This window comes from Cydia splendana, chromosome 19, assembly GCF_910591565.1.
Source record: "Cydia splendana chromosome 19, ilCydSple1.2, whole genome shotgun sequence".
NCBI classification, from domain to species: domain Eukaryota; kingdom Metazoa; phylum Arthropoda; class Insecta; order Lepidoptera; family Tortricidae; genus Cydia; species Cydia splendana.
Window position 1 is genome coordinate 2,501,925 of NC_085978.1, and position 18,643 is coordinate 2,520,567.

Sequence of the window (18,643 nt, forward strand, 5' to 3'; positions counted from 1 at the left end):
TTTCTTAACACGTTTCACAAAATTATTTTCGAATAATTGGAAACTATTTAAAATAATAAAAAATTACATGTAGGTTGTGTTAGTTGCACCAAATGAACTTGCAAAAATGAAATACTAAGAATAAATCAAGAATAAATACTTCTTCAATACCAAACTAACAAACCTTCTTGCGTGGTAGGAAATAGACAAGACGTCTGATGTTTGAAATTAAATTTTCATTGAACTATACTTATTGAATGTCATATTCTTCAAATAAAAATGTTAGATGCTCGTGGCTATTTAAATTTGTGGGGCTGTGTAAAAGATATGGTGTACCAAACCAAACGGAATGTGAAACTGCGGACGAAATGAGACAAAGGCTAATTGGTGCTTTCTGCGGAGGATAAATGACGAAGAGCATACACTATACCGCATGTGCATCGACATACTCGGGTACGGGCTGCGGCGGCGTTGTAATACACGGAGGTACATTTGAACACCGTATGTGAAAAGAAGATAGTATTAAATATTGGAAAAAAGTAATTATCTAAGAAAGTAATAAAATTGTTTGTAATATTTTTGCATGCATTTGATTTATTTGACATTTATGCGTCATTCATACATCATTGCGATACTGTCAACGATCGGAAAAAAGTGTAAAGTCCCGAGCTTTCCCGACGGAGATCCTTAATCTAGCCGTCATGTGCACATGCTATAGGGTTATCACCACAGTTAAAAAGTAGTATTTTTGCAATTTTTATTTTTTACTCAATTAACGATTCTTACCATTACCAATAGTCTCTGTATCACTTAAACGACCTAATACTTCCGGGAAGGATCGTCGTGCCTTTCCACCCTGTATATATTTTTTCATTTAATTTAGCTAATCTGATCAATCATTATCCTTACCTAAATACTACACAGCATGGCGTCCACTTCCCAACGGCGCGGGGTCACTGACCGCAGTGGGTCCAGTTGAGCATCCGAAATTATTTATTAATTAAAGTGACATTTTTATTGTATCCATACCAAATGTAGGTAGGAATTGTTCAATAGTCTCACTCACCTAACAACTGCGCTAATTACTGTAAAGTGTTTTCTGCCGAAGTGATCTGTTCCAAAACCCGCAGACGCAGCAATGCATCTACCTCCCAACGGCGCGGGGTCACTGACGGCAGTGGGTCCAGTTGAGCATTCGGAATGTGGGTAGGAATTGTTCAATACTCTCACTCACCTAACAACTGCGCTAATGACTGTAAAGTGTTCTCCGCGGAGGTGATCTGTTCCAAAACCCGCAGACGCAGCAATGCATCTACCTCCCAACGCCGCGGGGTCACTGACCTCAAGGGGTCCAGTTGAGCATCCGGGATGTGAACCTGGAAATAATACATTTTGTATTAGAGTCGGACCAAGCTCTGCGTGGAATTTTAAATAATAAAGTGTGGTAATGTCATCATTATTAATGTCTTATTTCTATTCATGGCTAGCACCACTCCCCCACTATTTTGGAGCATTCCACGGGCTGTCCCGTATAAACGCATTTTATTTCGATATTAGAACTTTTGTTTCGGTGTTTAAAGCCCACGATTATTTTTCGGGTCATATTTTTGACCAATTGTTACAGAAAAAGAAACTCCTATACCTGCAAATCTTCAGAAAACTCGCTTTGTACGGGACAACGGTAGACAATTTCATGGAATGCTCCTTTTGGTAACGTTAGTCATGGTTCAAACCTAATCACAAACTAAACAGTTACATTATGAAGCGTTTACATAGAGCACGAGTTTATCAAACATCGGTTTAACCAGGTCTATAGAACCCTCCCGCGCGACTTCAAATATGTACCTACACGTCCCGTTCCGCCGGCGGTACAAAAACCAGTGGGCTGCCACACATCAGGGGAAATGTGAACTTACCATATCCGGTATCCCGAGTAGTGGTCTCAGCTGAGCTACAAACGCGCCCATGACGCGCTGGACGTTGGGCTCCACTTCCCCCTCCCCCTGCATTCTTCCGGCCTGGGGTTGGCCAGCACCACTCCCCCCCATTTTGGTAACGTTAGTCATTGTTTTAACATACCCACAAACTAAACAGTTACATTATGAAGCGTTTACAAAGAGGACGAGTTTATCAAACATGACTTCAAATAGATACCTACACGTCCCGTTCCGCCGGCGGTGCAAAAGCCAGTGGGCTGCCACATATCAGGGGAGATGTGAACTTACCATATCTGGTATCCCGAGTAGTGGTCTCAGCTGAGCTACAAACGCGCCCATGACGCGCTGCACGTTGGGCTCCACTTCCCCCTCCCCCCTGCATTCTTCCGGCCTGGGGTTGGCCAGCACCACTCCCCCCCATTTGGGAGACATGAAGGCCTGGACGGGGGTGGGGACGCGGGTGTCTGTAATTGGTTAACAAATGAGTTATTCTTTTCTCTTCTCATGCTCGTAAAATTAAAGTTTAAGTTGCCAGTAAGCGGCACAAAGTTGCTGATGCCATAGACTATAGAGCGTAAAGTAAAATATTTTATTACGACCCTTATCTGCCATACAAATTGTCACTGCTGCAGCTGGGGCCGGCGCGCTATATCGATACAATCACCTCATGTAATCATTTTATCATACGCCGCAGTGTTGGCCGAAAGTTAATGCGAATTGAAAATGTTGGCCATTAACCACTATAAATTGAACCTTAAACCGTAACGGACGATTACAGTTTAAGGTTCAATTTATAATGGTTAATGGCCAACATTTTCAATTCGCATTAACTTTCGGCCAACACTGATACGCCGCGTATAGGGAGTATTACTGCAATGTTCTGCCGCCAGAGTGCAGCACTAATTTGTTTAGTAAACCATAGAGTAACTTATACATACTACGCCTTAAACAGTTTTTGACAAGTTTTCACTATGATTTTGATGCACCAAGGCGGTTTGTTTACAGGTGACACGAACATCGAAATTTCTTTATCTGCCTCTCTATCGATCGAATAAGCAAGAGGGATAGCGAGGCAGAAACCGAACTTTTGATTGTCGTGTTTCACGGTAGGCCATATGATTGACCTAGTGACGCATGATGTGTCATTGATGATGTCAATGAGGTTTGTTTACTGTATGTGCTAGTGGTGCCACCTACGCAGAGCTTTGCCTAATAGTACCTATTGTAAGATGTGACAACGCCCTCCGTACATGGCGACCGTGACAAGTTGTCACGCCTTCCTCCCCTCCCCTCCTCCCGCAGCCCGCCGCCCCGGGCCATAGAACCAGGACATTTGACGTAATCGTAAACGTAAAGAGATTCTGGCCAAGATGGGACACTCTGACAACACCGATTGTCGTATGTGTGGCGAAGAGGAAGAGACAGTAAAACACCTAATGTGTGAATATCACGCCCTCGCCAGACAAAAAATGAAGGACTTTGGAGCAGGATATCTGGAACCAGGACTTTAAAACGCTACCCATGAGCTCCATGCCGGATTCCGGCACATGGATATGGTGGGAAAAGCTCTTGAGTAGTTGACGGATCTTTCCTAGGGGGTAATTGCACATAAGATCCCTTTGGGTTGGAGTGTATCCGCAAGGGCCCCCGAAAACAATAAGATAAGATAAACGCATAGACTAGGAATCCTCTAGACGGAGTTTAGAGCAATTATTTAATGAAACCGATGCTGCCAAAAATACAGGGGTACGGGGGACGAGGTGAGCGAGGTCCCGTGCCGTGATTGGTCCGTTCAAAGACACGGGCGTCACACAAAGACACTTTGACCCGAAAATGGAGCAAAACTACCGTATATTTGTGGCAGAGGGGGTAGCGCTACTATGCTCAGTCTGGAGGATGTCGTCTGTGGATAACCGTAAAGAGATGAAAATCTTACCACCGTCATATATAACAAGTGGCGCCCTCTCGCATGGAACAGCGTACAGTACTAGGTTGATGGTTGGCAGCTCCGAGACGTGTGTGGCGGCGCGCTCCTCGAGTCTGGTCAGGAGAAGGTGGAGACGGTCTTTGTGAACGGCAAAATGGCGGCCGTAATCGCTTGTATCTTTTACCTAGAATACAATACAATACAAATACACTTTATTGCACACCTCATTACAGAAAACAATACAGAGGGGCTACCGCGAAAACCGAAATTCGCAAATTGCGGGGATCTTTCTCTTTTACTCCAATGAAGGCGTAATTAGAGTGACAGAGAAAAATGCCCGCAATTTGCGAACTTCGATTATAGCCCAGATAATACAGTAAGAAAAGGTTAAACAACAGGCGGTCTTATCGCTAAAAAGCGAATAAATTAAATTTGTGGTTGTCAAGTTATTTCAATGTGGTGTGTTCTGGTAATTTCAGATCATTTTCGAACGTCGGTAATTTCGAAAATAGACTCCGATATGCTGGAATTTTGAGTGTGTATTGGAAATACCGTATTTTTAGGCAATTTAGAACTACGCGAATTTATCATATTTCATTTTCATGTCAAAAACTAAACTAACAATCAATACTCTAATGGCGGATTGTTTTGCAGGTGCGTGATTTAATATCAATCAAGCCGACACTGGGTCAGGTGAAGGTAGAAAATACTAGTAAAACTGGCGCTCATCTGGCAGCTATGGAACAGTTTAGGTATTTGACATTTAACATATGTCAAAAAGTGATAAAAGATATTCCATGAATATTCATATTTTTGTTACGTTAAGGACTTTCAGCTTGACAGGATCACCACTTTCAGCTTCCCACCAAGCATTTCGCACATAGCCTACAATTAATTTAATTACCTCTTTAGCCTGGAAATCGAAGTCGAGTAGATACAGCCACTGAGACTTGAGTGTGAAGTTGTGAAGCTCGCTGAGCTCGTCCACAAACGTGCCGATGTAATCTGAAACCAATTCATTATATTAACAAGCATTCTATATGTGGGCGACAGCCGACCCGCGGACCACAACCGACCATATTTATCTCATAGATGATCCTAAGTTTTAAATCCGATACTTAAGTTGTAACAGCTAACAATAAAGATCTTGATCACCGTAGGTAGCCTAAGATCTAGGTAGACAATGTATTATGCCTAAGTTGTAATGTTATTTAAGACCTAACTGAACCATTAATTTATAATAAGTACTAGAACCTACCTCTATCCCAGCCATAATAAGAATGAGCCCAAATTTGCCTACATTCAATTTATATTTACGTGGTCGAGTCATGCCACGGCGTTCTGTAATTGGTCGAGAGTAGAACGTAAGAGTGTGTGTGTAGATAGGTATACAAATGGTATTTTTCCCCAAAATAATTGGGGAAAAACTTTGGTACTCATACCTACTTCAGGCTTAGAACTGCGGCTAGAAGTACGTATGACAAACATTGTGGAAAATGGTAACGGTTTTGATCTAGGTAAAATCTAGACACACACTTTTCTCCTCGAACCGTAGGACAAGAAAATGTGCATAACAAAAGTCATTCTGGCGAACTTTGGCTCATTGAATTTAGACCTTGTAGCTAGACCGTAATCATGCACTAGTTTAAACTATTACCAGCATATAGAACGTAATTAGACCCATCTAAAAACATATAGTTATATAGCCGAACGATTTAGCTTAAAGTAGGAAACCTAGATTTATACCAAAATGAAAGACAAAAACGCTGGCAAATACGTCTAAACTTGTGCATTTTTACCAAAGAATATAGGCCAATCACGATCGAGAGACCGAACGCGTTAGTTGGTGCACAGGATCATCTCACACTCCCCCTTGGGGGGCGTGGGGAGGCCATGTCAGGGCGAGGCCCTTTTTGGCGGTATCTATCGCGGGCTGTAGCGACAGCCCGGTCTGTTGTGCCGACGTTTAGGTTGTCGGGTTTTCTCTCACTTCCTTCTTCTTCTTTCTTCTTCTGTTGGCCATCATGGCTTAGTGGTCGTGTTGGCCAATCTGCGGCTTTGTGGTTCCTAGGGGTCTGGTGTTGGTGGCACGAGCTCGCGCGGTTGGGCTCGTGCACGGCGGGCCTCAGGAGGGCGGGCGTGGAGGGGGGCGATCCCCTGCAGCAGTGGGTGTTGCGATGAGTCGGCACGATCGAACATCCTGCGCGCAAGTTGTCCGATGAATTCGTCCAGGCTCGGGTGCTTCATGTCCCTGTAGAGCGTTGCGTTTCGCACTCCGCGTGGGGCTCTAACGATCGCTCTGAGGCTGAGCGTCTCCTGCGCTCTGAGTCTCCGCCTGTTTGACTCCGCCGTCCTGGCATACCAGGCAGGAGCCGCGTACGTCAGCCTCGATCGGATGTATGTCTTGTAGATCCCCAGCTTCGTGCGAATGGGGAGGCTGCTGTGGAGCACTGGACGAAGTAGGGTGCGCGCAGTTTTCGCTCGCCTCACTACCTCCTCGGTGTGCTGCTTCATAGTGAGGCCCCTGTCTATGGTGACCCCTAGGTATTTTGCTGTGTGCTGCCACTGGATCTCCTCGCCTAGGAGCTTCAGTGGTGGTGGATGATGTGCTGCTCCCGTGAGGAGCGCTTGGGTCTTGCCGACGTTCACTGAGAGCCTCCATTTGGTCAGCCACTCGGGTAGGGCGTCAAGCTGGCGCTGGATCTTGCGTGCGGCGTGGGTCGGTGAGATGGACGACGCGTAGTACGCCGCGTCGTCCGCGAACAGGCCCAGCTTGACGTCGCCGACCACCGGGATGTCATCAGTGAACCAGGCGTAGCAAGATGGTGAGAGGCAGCTTCCTTGTGGAACTCCCGCGAGGATCGGGCGTGCTGAGGATAGGGCGTCCTCAACTGCCACTTGGAAGCTTCTATCCGTGAGGAAGGAGCTGATGACGCGTACTACTCGACGTGGGGCCGAAGACGTTGACAGCTTAGCTAGCAGGCCCTCATGCCAGACTCTGTCAAACGCCTTCTCCATATCCAGGAACACCGCGACGATATGCTCCTTCTGATTCATCCTCTCGCCCATAAAGGAGAGGACTCTTGTCAGCTGCAGAGTTGTAGAGTGTTCTGACCGAAATCCGAATTGCTCCGGCCTCGGCACGATGTGTGGCTGCAGTCTTCCTAGCAGGAGCCTCTCGAAGACTTTAGACAGGGTACTGAGCAGAGTGATCGGCCGGTAACTCTCCGGCCTTCTTCTGTCCTTCCCCGGTTTCGGCAGCATGATGACCCGGCCAAGTTTCCAGGTCTTCGGAAAGTGGCCCGAGCGCATGATCCCATTGAACAGGCGTGTCACCGCCACGATGGTGTGCTGCGGCAGGTGACGAAGCGCCATGTTCGGGATCGAATCGGCGCCCGGGGCCTTCTTCGGGTTGGTTCTTCTGGTTGCGCGTCTAACTTGGCCGGGTGAGAAGAAGACCGGGTCCTCCTCTGCATTCGGCGGTTGCTCTAAGTACCCTGTCAGTTGCTCCTCCACCTCCCTCGCGTGGTCCGCATTTGTAGCAGGGTTCGGTTGGAACGTTCGCTCCAGGAAGTCCGCGAACAGTTCTGCCCTCTCTTCGGCCTTGTAGTGGAGCGCTCCCCTCTCGTCCACGAGTGGCCTTACTGCCTCTTTGGTTGTTCCCAATTGCCTGCACAGCCGGTGAATGGAGGGCATGTCTTCGTCTATGCTGGCAATATGGGTCTCCCAATCAGCTGCTGCGTTGTTCCGCAGCTCAATCTTCACCTTCTCCACTAGGTTGTTGAGCTCGGTCTTCAGGGTGGGGCAGCGAGTTTGTTGCCATCTCCTTCTCAGCTGGCGTTTCCGCAGGATAAGTGCCTGGATCTCCGCGGGGAGGGGCTTGTACCTCTCGCCCTCGGGGATGGTGTGCGAGGAGGATTCTAGCGCCAGCTGTATGTTGTCGGTGATGGCTTTGGCTGCGGCTTCAACTTCCTCGGCGGTGGAGACTGGTCCGGTTTGAGGGTTCTGCAGTGCTTCTGTGAAGGCCCCCCAGTTGGTCTTCCGCCTCGACTTCCTCCTCGGGACGGAATATGGGGCCGCTTTTATGGTCATAAGTACTGGTCGGTGGTCCGACGGAAGGTCTGGCAGTACTTCCATGTTCAGTGTGGCATTGCAGTCGTTATGGACTGCGAAGTCTATGATGTCGCAGGTCCCTTGGCCATCTGAGTGTCGTGTAGGCTCCCCTGGTCCTGTGACATCGTAGTTTGCGTCCATTATCACGCTGTACAGCGTTCTGCCGGCAGCGTTTATTTTTGAGGAGTTCCAGGCAGTGTGCTTTGCGTTCCAGTCCCCTGCCAGGATGGTCGGCCCTGAGGACTGGAACAGTGCACGGAGATCTGCTCTTAGGCGGCTGGTCGGGTGCTGTGGGGGTTTGTAGACGGTGTAGAGCCGGAGGTCTCCATCGGCCACCCTAATGTCGACTCCGAGCGCTGTGAAGGAGTCATAAGGCACGAAGTCGACAGGCTGGTGGATGATGGTTCTGCGGACCATCACGGCGACTCCGCGGAACGGGTATCCCTGCTGGTTTGTTTCGTTCCGCTGGTATACTACGTAGCCCCCCATCTTGAGGTCTCTCTTGGCGAACGTTTCGCTGACCAGCAATATGTCCACATTCTGCTCTCTGAGGAAGTGACGGAGCAGGGCTTCCTTGCTGGTCAGCGATTGCGCATTCCAGAAAACTACCCTCAGTTTACGGTTGAATGCTAGCTGAGGGTAATGTGATCCTGAGGGGTTAGTTGGTGCGCGCAGGATCATCTCACACTCCCCCTTGGGGGGCGTGGGGAGGCCATATCAGGGCGAGGCCCTTTTTGGCGGTTTCTATCGCGGGCTGCCAGGCACGCTCTAGCCAGGCAGGCCGCTTCGCTTTCGCTCGCGTGCGTATACCTTACTGTATCGTCCGATATACACCTACTCTGTCGTTAAAATCACGTGTAAAATTTTAATAAGGGCGAAAAAAAATATTTATTTTGGAGTGTAGTTTTATTTAGTGGTACCTAACTGTAAAATATTTTATCTGGACTACAGTCCGCTAGCATATCCATCTGTCAACTTTACTTCAAGTTCCGCCTCCAGGGGAGAGGGAGAGAAATTAGGATTAGAAATTAGCCGCTTACTGACACATACCGAATTCCACGCGGGCGGAGCCGCGGGCACAGCTAGTCTCTAATATTTTTCTTGTATAAGGGTTATTTTATGTACTTTTAGTCGTTTTATTTTCTTTATACTGCGCCTTGAAGTCCTGAGGTCTGATATACCCAGCTTTTGAGGGCTTGGACGATGGTTGGGCCCGCTGTATACTATAGACTAGAGTTACCTTCCATGGCGTCTCTGGCGGGGAATCGAAGCTTGGTCTTCGGCGAAGGCACGGCTACGGAAAGAGTGACGTGGTAGCCTCCACCGGGCGGGAAACGAGTGCGTCGCGCTTCGTCCGAGTCTGATACTGCGCCTTGGAGTACTGAGGTCTGGTATACCCAGCTTTTGAGGGCTTGGACGACGGTTGGGCCCGCTGTATACTATGGACTAGTGTTACCTTCCATAGCGTCTCTAGCGGGGAATCGAAGCTTGGTCTTTGGCGAAGGTACGGCCACGGACAGAGTGACGTGGTAGCCTCCACCGGGTGGGAAACGAGTGCGTCGCGCTTCGTCCGAGTCTTATACTGCGCCTTGAAGTCCTGAGGTCTGATATACCCAGCTTTTGAGGGCTTGGACGATGGTTGGGCCCGCTGTATACTATAGACTAGAGTTACCTTCCATGGCGTCTCTGGCGGGGAATCGAAGCTTGGTCTTCGGCGAAGGCACGGCTACGGAAAGAGTGACGTGGTAGCCTCCACCGGGCGGGAAACGAGTGCGTCGCGCTTCGTCCGAGTCTGATACTGCGCCTTGGAGTACTGAGGTCTGGTATACCCAGCTTTTGAGGGCTTGGACGATGGTTGGGCCCGCTGTATACTATAGACTAGAGTTACCTTCCATGGCGTCTCTAGCGGGGAATCGAAGCTTGGTCTTTGGCGAAGGTACGGCCACGGACAGAGTGACGTGGTATCCTCCACCGGGCGGGAAACGAGTGCGTCGCGCTTCGTCCGAGTCTGATACAGCGCCTTGGAGTACTGAGGTCTGGTATACCCAGCTTTTGAGGGCTTGGACGACGGTTGGGCCCGCTGGAACAAAAAACATGAAATATATTGTGAATGACTAGATGTCTACTGTCGTCTAAATCCTAAATCACGTAAATCTAAATAAGCTGTGAATCGTTGTCTTTATCTGTCTCTGAATCTATTTGTAAGAAAGGGATAAAACATAATTTAACTAATTCAGGCTTGAAAGGTTTTATGAATAAGGGGGAAGACTCTAAAGGCCTGGCCACGACGGCAGCGACGAACGGAGGCCATAGGCTGGAGCGAGACACAGCGATTCGACCTTTCGTTCACACCTATCCGCTCGCCGCTCCCACCGCCGCGTAAAGTCGTGGCCGGGCCGAAAGCTAACTCAGCACAGGCCTCGCATCGACAAAGTGTAGTGGCACTTTTGGAACAGCGGCGTCCTCTGTACCACATATAGCGTGTTATAATACAGTAAAATTATACATTTTGCGTTTGCGTCAAATCCGGTAGTACTGATTTTTTGCGGGCTTGTTTATGATGTTGGCCCAATGAATAATCCAAGTTTGTGACCTCGAGTGCCGAACGCAACTTTGTCAAAAATCTAATAAACCGCAATTTTTTTTAGATTTGGGCGATTATTACCCTGAAGTACTAGTTTTTGATAGTAACTTCCTAGGGCATTTTTAAAGTAGACTAAATTTGCCACAATAAGACACTAGAATTGTCTCTGTACATCTAATATTTTCCGAGATAAACCCTTTCAAAATTTTATAATTTTACGTCAGTACACCGGGTTAGGCAGGTAATTTATATGGAATTAATCACCGCCACGTACTACAAAATATTTATTTTCCATAAAAAAATGTATGAGTGCCTATTTTGAAAAAATATTTTTTTTTTAAGGAAAATTAATATTTTGTAGTACGTGGCGGTGATTAATTCCATATAAATTACCTGCCTAACCCTTATATTACACCTAAGAACTGATGTAAAATTATAAAATTTTGAAAGGCTTTATCTCGGAAAATATTAGATATACAGAGACAATTCTAGTGTCTTATTGTAGCAAATTTAGTCTACTTTAAAAACGCCCTAGGAAGTTACTACCAAAAACTAGTACTTTAGGGTTATAATCGCCCAAATCTAAAAAAAATTGCGGTTTATTCGATTTTTGACAAAGTTGCGTTCGGCGCTCGAAGTCACAAACTTGGATTATTCATTGGGCCAACATCATAAACAAGTCTGCAAATAATCAGAACTACCGGATTTGACGCAAAAGGGCCAGGTTACAAAATTCGACAAAGTTACTGGATTATTAGGTTTCCACGCGCTGACGCTGGCCGCTACCTCTTAAATTCAATGCTAAAAAGAGATTTTAAAGGCTAGAATGAGACGGGATCATTTATCATACCTTTAGAATCTGTGAAGAACATAACACGCTCCCCACTAAGCCAGACATTTTGAAACAGCGGCGTCCTCTGTACCACATATAGCTTGTTAGGTTTCGACACGCTGACGCTGGCCGCTACCTCTTCTGTCTTCTATCGCATCTTATTATAGAAAGAGACGGGAATACCTTGAGAGTCCCTGAAGAACATGACGCGCTCCCTACTAAGCCAGACATTTGAAACAGCGGCGTCCTCTGTACCACATATAGCGTGTTAGGTTTCGACACGCTGACGCTGGCCGCTACCTCTTCTATTCAATGCTAAAAAGAGAGATTTTAAAGGCTAGAATGAGAGGGAATCATCTATCATACCTTTAGAGTCCCTGAAGAACATGACGCGCTCCCCACTAAGCCAGACAATTTGGAACAGCGGCGTCCTCTGTACCACATATAGTGCTAGGTTTCGACAGGCTGACGCTGGCCGCTACCTCTTCTGTCTTCTATCGCATCTTATTATAGAAAGAGATGGGAATACCTTTAGAGTCCCTGAAGAACATGACACGCTCCCCACTAAGCCAGACATTTTGAAACAGCGGCGACCTCTGTACCACATATAGCGTGTTAGGTTTCGACATGCTGACGCTGGCCGCTACCTCTTCTGTCTTCTATCGCATCTTATTATAGAAAGAGACGGGAATACCTTGAGAGTCCCTGAAGAACATAACACGCTCCCCACTAAGCCAGACATTTTGGACCAGCGGCGTCCTCTGTATATACTGTACTGTACTGTATACAGCGTGTTAGGTTTCGACACGCTGACGCTGGCCGCTACCTCTTCTATTCAATGCTAAAAAGAGAGTTTTTAAAGGCTAGAAAGAGACGGGATCATTTATTATACCTTTAGAGTCCCTGAAGAACATGACACGCTCCCCACTAAGCCAGACATTTTGAAACAGCGGCGACCTCTGTACCACATATAGCGTGTTAGGTTTTGACACGCTGACGCTGGCCGCTACCTCTTCTATCGCTTCTGGTTCGTCGGCGACGGATTCCAGCGTATTGCGCAGAGAGTCCGAAATAATGGTCTTGGTCACTTTGACTTTTAATGTGGCTGGAAAGAGATATATAGTTTAGTTTAGTTTCTTTATTTCATAATGATAAATTACAGTATAAATTATTCTTACGCTAATCTATGTGAATTTACAATATGATCGTCAATAATTTAGCATGCAAACGTATAATTATAAAATGTCAACAATGATAATCAAATTACAAATTATGAAAACTAACAATATACAGTGTGTAATATGTTAGTTTGAATTGGTAGTTGCAGTTGTATTTTATAATTGTTGATTGATGTATTATCATTATATTTGCTTGTATGTAAATTCAATGTTGACGTGTAAAAGTGCCCTTGTGGCCTATTTGCTGAATAAATGTTGAAGTTTGAAGTTTGTGGAAAAAAATGGGCCCTGGAGAGAACGTGCTTTAAAAAAAACCTTATGTTAGCTCATTTTACTTAAAGGAAACATTCTTTTAAGCTTAGAATAAATTTAAGTATGGAAAAATTACTGTCTTGGGTGAGACTTGAACTCACGGCCTCTGGATCGATACTTCAGCGCTCTGCCATCTGAGCCGCCAAGACCTCATCCATAGCCAGCAAATCTTTCCACCATATATTATGGGTCAAGGGACCCTAGAGACATCTACCGTAAGAGTGTTACACTTCTTAAACGCATCACTTAACTACAACACACAGCACACAACACTTCAACGCTTAATAGCATCGATCGCAGACGTTTCTGCTTATTAAAAATGAAAACATTCTTTTACTTTTAAAAAGACACAAAACTGCATTCAAAGATTTTTTCGCCTGGGAATCGAACCAACTAAAAAATCCAAAAAATAAACATTGGATATTGGACCAATATATTGGACAGATGGAATACCGCCCATACTCGAATCTTCGAAGGATTTCTCAATGAGCCCCGCTATCTGCGACGCGATGGCGTCGTCATTCGCCATCACTGTCACCTCGGTAGCGATGGTGTGAGACAGCGAATCGAAAGCGGCGATCTTGTCGTATGGTAGCGCTACCCTGAAAATATCAAAAACGAGTTCAATTAATGAGTTTCACAATTCCATTGAAACAAAATCGGCCAAGAGCATGTCGGGCCATGCTCAGTGTAGGCTTTCATAGTTTCCATTCTGTCAGAATAGGCTAAACGGGGGCTATTAGTAAGTATCATGTACATTACAAAAAAAGGTTTTACTTTCGCAGCGCTTTGTACGTATTTTACTAACAATAAGAAGAGAATACTTTTTGTAATAACTTAAAAACGGTTAGACCGATTATGTACGCTACAGTTTTCATTGAAAGTATTTATTGAGTTTTTATTTACGATTTAATTCATATTTATTGGACCCATGGTTCAAAAGTTAAAGGACCCCCTCCTTTTTCACAATTTTTTTCTTTCGGAGCTATTATTTCCGAAAATATTCACTTTATCAAAAAATGTTTGGTGAAGATTCTTATTCGTTTTGAAAGACCTATCCAACGATACCCCACACCGTAGGGTTGAAGCGAAAAAAAAAGATCACACCCCCACTTTACGTGTGGGTAGGTAGTAGGTACCCTAAAAACCGGGCAAGTGCGAGTCGGACTCGCGCACGCGCCGTACCATAATGAAAAAAAAAACGGTCACCCATCCAAGTACTGACCACTCCCGACGTTGCTTAACTTTGGTCAAAAATCACGTTTGTTGTATGGGAGCCCCATTTAAATCTTTATTTTATTCTGTTTTTAGTATTTGTTGTTATAGCGGCAACAGAAATACATCATCTGTGAAAATTTCAACTGTCTAGCTATCACGGTTCGTGAGATACAGCCTGGTGACAGACGGACGGACGGACGGACGGACGGACGGACGGACGGACGGACAGCGAAGTCTTAGTAATAGGGTCCCGTTTTACCCTTTGGGTACGGAACCCTAAAAACGAGATTTTGTCGGATTTATTGATTTATATATCCATGCCAAATTGCAGCTTCCTAGCACAAACGATCACGGAGCAAAGCCTCGGACAGACAGACGGACACGGCGAAACTATAAGGGTTCCTAGTTGACTACGGAACCGTAAAAAATGGCATCCAAATGTCACGTGTCCTATCACGTTGACCTTAGCCGTCCCATCGCCAAATTAAAGTGTCAATCGTGAGAACATAGCTATCATAACGATAACCTAAAGACACCAATTTTTATATGCACGCCGTATCTAAATATAAATATGTATATTAAATTAAGTAATTATACGCAATTGAAGGTTATGTAAATATTAGATTTGCTAGTTTATAGTTGAAGAGCCCTTTAGATAAGAAAATTGTAGGATTTAGATAAGCTTCAGAGGTAACTTGATTAATTAAATATTATATAAAGGATAGATATCTCAACTGTACAGTCGCCATCAGATATGTCGGAGCGGCCAAGGTGCTCACAAATATCGGAACACGCCTCTATTGTCAGGGCGTTAGAGCGCGTGTTCAGATATTGTGAACACCTTGGCCGCTCCGATATATCTGATGGCGACTGTACATACGTTTATATTTCTCATTTCTCATGGGTCATTGTGTATCTGTGAAGCTTGTAAAAAGTGATATGTTTAAGAGCCCATCAACGTGCACACTAGCGCTACTGCTAAATAATCGTGATTATTTAAAGAAGATTTTTTGCAATAACTCAAAAACGTCTAGATAGTGACGGAAGTAGTGTCACCAAATGTATGGGACGTGAAAATTTTGGTATCGGATGAATTCACTTGGCACAGATGTAGTATACGTAAAGCTAAACCAATCCAGCCCGGTAGCCATCCGCCACCCCCTGGTGGGTAGGCAGGGGGGCATCCAAAGTTACACGCCGCATATCGGCTTCTATTTACCTACCACCTCGAGTTTGGTATCAATTCCAGATAAAGCGGGCATGAGGAATTCATTTTTGAGACCTTTGATGTACAGTTTAATAGAAAAAAAATAAAAATATTGACGAATAAATCAAAACCGGCGTGCTATTTTTTTATTCAACTATTGCTATTATCAGCCGAAACTAGAAATGCTAGAAAGTTGAAATTTGCACACCAGGTTACATTTATAATGTGTACAAGAGATAAGAAGAGATTTTGAAAAATTCAACCCCTAAGGGGGTTAAAAAGGGGATGAAAGTTTGTATGGGGTTCATGTTTTATTTTAAGCTAGGAATTTCAAACTTCGTTAAAAGATATACTATTAAAATACAAGAAAACTAATTTCAGCGTTTTTGAAAATTCATCCCCTAAGGTGGCGAAATAGAGGTTGAAAATTTGTATGGAGATCAAAAAATTTTTCGAGTGTGGGGCTTGAAACTTTTTATATGTGCATATTACTAGAATACAAGAAAAGTAATTTCAGCGTTTTTAAAAATTCATCTTTTAACGTGGTTAAAAAGGAGTTGATCCATTACAAATTACTTTGACTGCCCCCCTGCCTACCTGCCAGGGGGTGGCGGATGTCTACCGGGCTCAAATAGCTTAGCTTTACGTATATTACATCTGTGCTAAGTGAATTAATCCGATACCAAAATTTGCACCTTATGACACTACTTCCCTCAGTAAGACCGATCATGTTCGCTATAGTTTTCATTGAAAGTATTTATTAAGTTCTTGTTTCACAATTTTATTTTTTTTTGGACCCGTGGTTCAAAAGTTAAGGGGGGGGGGGGGCACATTTTTTTTCTTTCGGAGCACATATTTCCGAAAATATTAACTATATCAAAAAATGGTTTTAGGAGACCCTTATTCGTTTTGAAAGACCTATCCAACGATACCCCACACTATTGGGTCAAAGCAAAAAAAAATTAAAAAGATAAACTTTTTGTATGAATTTTTGTTTATATTTTTTATTTTACCGTTATTATCCATGCCAAATTGCAGATTTCTAGCACTAACGATCACGGAGCAAAGCCTCGGACAGACAGACAGACAGACATGGCGAAACTATGTATAAGGGTTTCTAGGTGACTACGAAACCCTAAAAACGAACTTTAGGCTGGAGTATTTAGGTACAATTAGAAATAAGACAAAACTTTTATAAATATTTGACATCACTTGTTAGAAATAGCGTGCTTTATCAACACACACAATTCCAGCATACTTTATGTGTTCCAGAATTATCAACGCATATTTACATAATATTAGCGTACTTATCATGACATTTCCCATAAACAGCGATAGCCATGGCGGCCATGCCGATAACCCCATGGTTTTGCGTGTGTAAAGGGATCGATTACCAGTCCGCCGGACGATATCAGCCTGTTAGTTCATCGCACAAGGCCACACACTAACAGTTCTCGTTCAAGTTTCGGCCTGACGGCTAGCACGAACCGATAGTGCGTGGTCGCTTGATGATTCCGGTCAGCGGCGACAGATATCGGCCGCACAGTCCGTGGTCTGAAATAGAACTGTCGGTCAAAAGCAAAATTTGACAGCTCCGAACAACTGACAGGCTGATATCGTCCGGCGAACTAGTAATCTGTGGGCCCCTTTAATGTGAGGCCTGTTGCGATTAACTGACAAGCTGATATCGTTCGGCGAACTGTCCATTTATAGGGCCCTGTAAACTTATATCACACCGTTGCCGGCGGGTGGCCGTACGGCGGAAAACTGACGACTCTCAACTGCTAGTCTGCAGTCGCAGAGATGGCAACAGGCCATTGCCGGCAGGCACTAATCGCTTATATGTGTGTGGACGTTATTGGCCTAGGACGGTAGGCCGCCGGATAAGGCCAGAGACTGCAGGCGGACTGGTAATCAGCCCCCTAACTTATAAACCATGGTATCGGCGTATTTCAGTACAACTCGACCAAATAACAAGACCTCTAGTTAAAATAGATGATGTATGGAGCGGGGTGTGGATATATTTTGCCTATTTTGGTTGTGTCATCATCATTGGCCACATCATCTTTTGTAGATGTTTGTTGCGGCGCTTGTGTGTTTATGGGGTCCCGCATCGCCGTTGATGGCTATAAAGTCCTATAGCAGCGCGGCATTTCTTGCCACATCGATCGCACACAAAACGCGAGTCCGCAGGCGGTGGTAGAGCACGACGAAGACTTTTCCGCTTAAGGTTCTCCAGCCAGTCATCGTCATGCTTAGAAGTTCCGACTTGAATGTCATGACGCCACTCCGGTCTCATTTCGGCGCGTTTCTCCCAGCCCTCGGTCCGAATGCCAAAACTGTCCATGTCACGCTTACATGAGTCCTTAAACCGTAGAGTTGGGCGCCCTACAGGTCTTTTTACGTCCGCTATCTGACCCAGCATTACTTGGCGTGGTAGTCTCCCAGGGTCCATGCGATGTATGTGACCGAGCCAACGAAGTCTTCTCTGCTTTAACATAGCAGTTAAGCTGCAGCAACGCGTTCTTGAGAGTACTACCTCGTTGCTAATTTTATAATATAAATAATGTATATTATAATATAATGTATATTATCAGGTCATATCACGCGGTGCGCGTGTGAGTTTGATCTTCTGGTATCTGGATTGGACATGTGAGGAGATGATGATAGAACTAGTCAACCAACTGAGGAGCTTTCGATATAGTAAGTTCATTATTTGTTATTAGCATTATTTATTCAACTAGTATGAAACACTCATACTTCTACATCGGTTATAATTAGTAGTAGATTGTAGTGTAGCATGCATTTTGTTAATTTAGCTGATAGTAGTGAATTCTTTAGCGCCTAATGTAATCAATAAAAACTGGCAAACTAGGAAAAACCGGGCAAGTGCGAGTCGGACTCGCGCACGAAGGGTTCAGTACCATAATGCAAAAAAAAAAACGAAAAAAAAGCAAAAAAAAAACGGTCACCCATCCAAGTACTGACCACTCCCGACGTTGCTTAACTTTGGTCAAAAATCACGTTTGTTGTATGGGAGCCCCATTTAAATCTTTATTTTATTCTGTTTTTAGTATTTGTTGTTATAGAGGCAACAGAAATACATCATCTGTGAAAATTTCAACTGTCTAGCTATCACGGTTCGTGAGATACAGCCTGGTGACAGACGGACGGACGGACGGACAGCGAAGTCTTAGTAATAGGGTCCCGTTTTACCCTTTGGGTACGGAACCCTAAAAATGCCATCCTGCGAGACAGGCATGCATTGCCTAGTGCAGATGTCACGGGCAATTTTCATATCTTGTAACAACTTTAGCAGTGTTTAACTAGAATAAGTTTACCTAACCTTGTTTAAT

The 18,643-nt window shown here is 44.9% G+C and overlaps 1 protein-coding gene across 1 annotated transcript in view; it reads right to left on the bottom strand.

Annotated features, from left to right (window-relative positions):
* Positions 1–18,643, bottom strand: part of LOC134799934 (GPI transamidase component PIG-S) — a 102,291-nt gene that overhangs the window by 10,076 nt on the left and 73,572 nt on the right. The window contains exons 3-9 of the mRNA XM_063772371.1: positions 13,325–13,464; positions 12,265–12,477; positions 9,845–10,036; positions 4,748–4,848; positions 3,853–4,027; positions 2,205–2,380; positions 1,214–1,355 (exon numbers count right to left, since the gene is read on the bottom strand). Coding sequence (XP_063628441.1) covers positions 1,214–1,355; positions 2,205–2,380; positions 3,853–4,027; positions 4,748–4,848; positions 9,845–10,036; positions 12,265–12,477; positions 13,325–13,464 — 1,139 coding nt within the window. The remainder of the gene's footprint in view (positions 1–1,213; positions 1,356–2,204; positions 2,381–3,852; positions 4,028–4,747; positions 4,849–9,844; positions 10,037–12,264; positions 12,478–13,324; positions 13,465–18,643) is intronic.